The sequence below is a fragment of the Sinocyclocheilus rhinocerous genome, unplaced genomic scaffold, assembly GCF_001515625.1.
Source record: "Sinocyclocheilus rhinocerous isolate Xijiao unplaced genomic scaffold, SAMN03320098_v1.1 scaffold3621, whole genome shotgun sequence".
Lineage (NCBI taxonomy): Eukaryota > Metazoa > Chordata > Actinopteri > Cypriniformes > Cyprinidae > Sinocyclocheilus > Sinocyclocheilus rhinocerous.
In genome coordinates, this window is record NW_015654992.1 from 3,149 (window position 1) to 9,033 (window position 5,885).

Sequence of the window (5,885 nt, forward strand, 5' to 3'; positions counted from 1 at the left end):
GTTTTTTAAGGTATCTAATATTTTGATATTTAATTTCCATGATCTAAATATTCTTAAAAATTAAAAGTTTGATGTCATTTGGAAGTGTGTAGGCCTTCTTGCATTATTATGCTGTTACATTATGATTATATATTCAGTGGCATAAAATGGTCTTTAAAATGGCAATATCGCTTATCGCAATTATTTCTGGGGCAATATATCGCACAACAAAAAGTTGTTATCGTGACAGGCCTACCTGTAGAGTTGACAGTCACTTCTCCCATCTCCATTGTCTTCTCCTGAATGCGGTTCCAGATTCCCTGCTCTCTCGTCCACAATCTGGCCGTACACACATACATGCCCTGATCGGCCGGCGTCGCTCCGGAGAGCACGAGACTGTGCGAGACGCCGTTTCCCATTTCTAGACGCATCCCACCATCTGTGTAGCGCAGCATGTAATCATCGCCAACCGTCACACCCAAATCTGGACCAAAGGTCAGCAGGTCCACTAGTAGAGATGAGCCTTTCTTAAATGACCACGTAAGAGACAGGTAAATTCCTTCGCTGAAGTTGCGGGAGACGTTGCACTGGAGTCTGATAGATCCACCCTCACGAACCACAGGGTCTGGGGCATCGGGAGCCACAATCAGACTGCTGGGAACAACTGAAATAGAAAAGAAAACGTTTAGAGAAGAGATACAAGCACAAACACACCAATAAACTGATATATCAGCCAGGCTGATTAATTGTTCACTGGAAATTTGTATAGAATCCAAAATCGCCCAAAAGCCAATACATAAACTGTACATTTTTTTTAGGTTCAGAAGGACAGCATTTATTTGAAATAGAAATCTTTTGTAACATTATAAATGTCTTTATTGTCACTTTTGATTATGTATCCTTGATGAATACAAGTACAATTTCTTTTAAGTATTATTTGTCAGTCTGCTCTCTAGATATTAGTATCAGACAATGCAAAACCTATTTTAAATTAGATCACTACTTATATATTAGTATTTCAATACAAGCCAATTTATCATTTTTGTTTCTTTAGCTGTAAAATTTAGGAAAGTTCTACTAAACATGACATTTGCATTTTCAGTACACACATTTGTTCCTTGTATATTTAACAGAGGATTAGACACTTCACTTTATTTTACTGCTGCACTTTACTTCATTACTTTCCTCTCGTTAATTTTTACATGAAACTAAGTTTCAAAACATTATAAGCTATTAAAGTTTTACATGCAAAAAATGCAGTCCAGTTCAATTCCAATTCAAATGCAACCAATAATTATTACTAAATGACACAGACATGAAGAATAAAAAATGGCATGTGGGGAAACTGTGTTTGCTTTAACACACCTTACTGTCAATAAATTACTGTAATAATACGGCAGGAAATGCCATTGTACACCGTCATCCAACCATTGAACTTAGATTATAGACGCACATAAAAATGAAACAAAACACAGAACATTACTAAAAAGATACAATGTTAGTCTAAGAATAAAAGCCGACATCGTGTCTACCAGGTCTAATCACAAGGACGTCATGCACCAGTCACGGAACCAGATCGACGAGTTTAACCATCAGAGGTGAACTCATGTGGAAACAGATGCAGTCAAAGAAGTTACCTCTCTAAATACAATCAAAAGTCCTTACTTGCTCTGTCACAATCAACTATTAACTGCAGAACCAAAGGAAAGAGACTGATGTGCAAAAGAACCAACACAAAAACACTATAATCTATAATTATAATAGAATCTATAATTCTGATTGTATATATCTAGTTTACTTGTTTAGTAAATGGACTAAACTCACTAGTCTCATGTTAACATGTCTAAAGACTTGAGGCAACAATTTCAAAACAGTGTGTATTTTTCTCTTATCCCATCATCTTCCACTGTTGCATGGATGGATGGATGGATAGACAGATAGATAGATGGATAGATGGACAATTAAATAGACGGTTAAATGGATGGATGGATGGATGGAAAGACAGACAGACAGACAGATAGACAGACAGATAGATAGATAGATAGACAGATGGACCTATCTATCTATATAACTGTCTGTCTCTCTACGTTTAAACTGTACATTTGCAATAATCACACATTTAGTTTTAAACTTTGAATAAATACATTAATTTAAATAAATAAATATGATTTGAGTCACAATTATTTTCTGTGCCAATCAACATCATTCAGAACAGTAACCGCTGAGATTATCACCGATCTGATCTTGACTGATCTGCGGTTCTTGTACACGAGCGCTCTGCTGGATCTGATGGAGTCGCCAGAACTCTCCACCTGCTACAGTTAGCGTGTTACTCCACGAACAAGCAGACAGGAGGGAACGCAGCACCTGACAGCAGGTAGTTAGTGTGAATGCTAGTGTTCATCAGCTTGTGTGCCACGCAGGAACGCTGCTTATCTACAGCACATCACTGTGAAAACGGAAATGTGAAGACAAACCCAACAGACCTCAGAAATGTTGTAACAAGCTGTGTTACATGCAGTCAACATCATTAGACAGGCTTTTTGTATGCAATCTTTAAATATTTTCAATACTGATTACCCTCAGAGTGAAGAGCTACTGAACATGACAACTTCTGTTCCAACCAGATTTTATGTTCAGTAAGGCGCCAATATTATTTCTCAGTTGTTACTTAAATGTATTCTTCATTTTAGCTTTAGTTACACTCCGGTCAAAAGTTTGTAATAATTAAGACATTTTTTATGTATTTTAAATAAGTTTGCATCTGTTTTTAACAGTGTTTCAGCTGTTTCCAACATTGCTAATAATCATAAATGTTTCTTGAGCAGCAAATCAGTATTATTAGAATGATTTCTGAAGGATCATGTGACACTGAAGACACTGGAGTAATGATGCTGAAAATTCAGATTTGCATCACAGCAATAAATTACATTTGACAATATATTCACATAGAAACAGTTATTTTAAATTGTAATAATATTTCATAATGTTTGATCAAATAAATGCAGCCTTGGTGAGCATAAGGGTCTTCTTTCAAAAACATTAAATAATCCTAACTATTGCAAACTTTTGACCAGTAATATCAATTTTGTCTAAAATTTCTGAAATATGAGATAAACGTAAATAAATAAGTGAGTCTTATAGTAAAAGTTTAGAGCTATACAATTAATGTGAATAGCAGATAATTTGATCTTGGGAGTATTTCATAAGAAACATTCAAGTTCGTATTAAGATCTATGACTTCTGAAAAACATCTGAGAGCCAGCAAAAAAATTCTACATTGACATTTAATCACACTTCTGTCAGGAGAAACAATTGAGATATTTTACATGTCCTGTGGGTTCATACACAAATCTGCAGTGATTACTCTAATTTTCAACATGATCAGTCAGTGCTCATGAACTAATGATAATGACAATATCATTAACCTAGTGAATTTTGCATAATGAACACTGCTGGTGTTCAGAGTTTAGGCTTGCTAGTTCACAGTCAAAAAGAATGAACAGTTTCCACTGCAAAAGTGCTTCAAACACATAATTCATAAGCCATCAGTAATTAATGCATTGCACTGCATGCCCAACTCTTATTAATAATGATTTTTTTAAATGTGTGTTTGTATTTAATACAATTTTCCAGAGCTTCATTTTTGAAGGGCAATTTTACACTGCAAAAAGTTGTTTTCTTAATGTTTTTGTCTCGCTTTCTGGTATGAATAGCTTAACACTTTTAAATCAAGATATATTTACTTGAGACGCAAAATGGCTCGTCTTGTTTATTGAAAAATGTATTAAAACTAAATGAGATTATGCTTAAAACAAGAAAAATATCCACCAATGAGGTCAGAAAAATAATCTTGTTTTCCCTTTAAATAGGGGTTTAAGCACATAGCGCTGAAACCCTAATGTAATTGTTAAAATGGCAAAGATCAGCAATCTCCACCTAAATCTGATTGGTCAGACCAAACCGTAAGTCGTAGAGACTTGAAATTTGGAGGGATGGTAGTACTCACACCGTCTACAACGTCATCAAGGCTCGCCCTAATTGGCCTGATGGGGGCGCTACAGTACAAGTACAAAATCGCTTATAACTCCTAAACCATTAGTCGCATGCTCACGTGCCGTTTATCCTTGGAATCCTTGGTTGGTTCACGACGGACAAAACACATGATTTGATTGTCACTGCAAAATTTTCAGGTATTTTGGATTTTTCGATAAGCATACTTTTGCGAATTAGTCCTAGGTTTTTCACCTGATAGGAACCAAACCAGTGCAGAAAGATTCTCTGGAGAGTTAATACCAATAATTATCAAAAATGTTGAACATTCGACTCACCATCTCGACAGGATGCCAAAACGTTGTAAGGGGCGGAGCCGCTTTTTCTAACTCTTGACTCTACTATAACTCTTGAATGGAAAGAGATATTTTTGCCAAACTCAGAACACCTATGTAAAAGCTCATTCTGAGGTTACAGTAAAAATAAACACGAAGGTTGGCCACTTGGTGGCACTATAACAGGGGAAAAAAGACATAAAAACGGCTATAAGTATATGCACCCGTTAGTCCGGTCAACTTGAAAATTGGTTTGCCGTGTCTTTATCTAAAGTGCCACAAGCGTCTATGAGGACATTCGCATATCTCAAAAAACATGGCTGCCATCAGCCAATGAAATTTGAATTCTTAATGAGTTTTAATATAATAGTTTTACCTTTCACGTCTATGTGTGTGTCTCTGTTAGAGTATTCATGGATGTGTTTTAGTGTCAGCCATACATTTCGGGTTGGCCTAGACTCTAAAAGCATAGAACCTTAAAGGCCTTAAAGCATTTGAACCCCGGTAATTGCTGCTTGCAGCTATATTTAAGATTATTTTTCTTGCCCCACTGACAGATATTTTTTACTTGTTTTATAAATCCACTCACTTAATTTTGATGATTTTTTTTTTTTAAAACAAGGTTTAAATTTTAAATAATTTTCTCAAGTAAATATAACTTGATTTAAGCATTTTTAGATAGTTCAAAATGTTTGGAATATTTTTTTAATTAAAAAAATAAACATTAACTGAAAAAATGAAAAACAAAAAATAAAAACAATATAGACATATTTAAATACAAAGACTACTAAAAGTGATAAAAACAACAAAATGACTAAAATTGTAAATAATAATAAAAAATATAAAATAAGGAAATAAAATATAATAATAATTTATATAATAAATATAAAAATATTAATAAAAACTATAATAGCTTATCAGTGATACTGAGGGTACGTTTACATGACAATGGTGTACTGAAAACAGAAAAAAAAATTCTTTGCGTTTTTGAAAAATCTCACATACAGGTGGGCAACACTGTCAAAATGATCCTCATTTACACAGATCCGTGAAAACGACTAAAAACACTGTATTATGGTTGCCAGGCCAGTAGTTGGCAATGTCACTATGTAAAGAAACACTAGGCCAACATGTAATACCCATATGCATGATGTCACCATTTTTACAAATTTGCATTTTACTAGTTCACACAGAGACAATAAAACGTATCAGTTTTTAGTTTTAAATGCCCCGAAATAACACTGTTTGCAGTCTAGTCTTTCTGTCTCAAATTTGGATTCATTACCTTGAAAAACGTCTCGGTTACGTATGTAACCCTCGTTCCCTGAAGGAGGGAACGGAGACGTCACGTCGGTGACTGACGAATTGGAATTTCGCTTAGAGAGACCAATCCACTTCGAGTGTAAACTAAACGAGCCAATGCACACTGGCATGCGATGATAGCATCCAGTTGCCGCTGATCACAGCGTGAGCATAAAAAGGCAGCCGGTGCAACGCATACCAGGTTTTCGCTGAGGAGCCGAGCCGGTGACCCGGCCACTCAGCGATGGTACAGCAGCCGTGGCGACGGGACGTGAC

At 35.5% G+C, this 5,885-nt stretch overlaps 1 protein-coding gene across 1 annotated transcript in view; it reads right to left on the reverse strand.

Annotated features, from left to right (window-relative positions):
- Nucleotides 1–235: 235 nt before the first annotated feature.
- The window catches only part of LOC107717917 (prostaglandin F2 receptor negative regulator-like), a gene marked incomplete at its 3' end in the record, with an annotated part of 11,322 nt that continues 5,672 nt past the window's right edge, over nt 236–5,885 (reverse strand). Inside the window, exon 3 of the mRNA XM_016524821.1 lies at nt 236–643. Within this exon, the coding sequence (XP_016380307.1) occupies nt 236–643 (408 nt within the window). The remainder of the gene's footprint in view (nt 644–5,885) is intronic.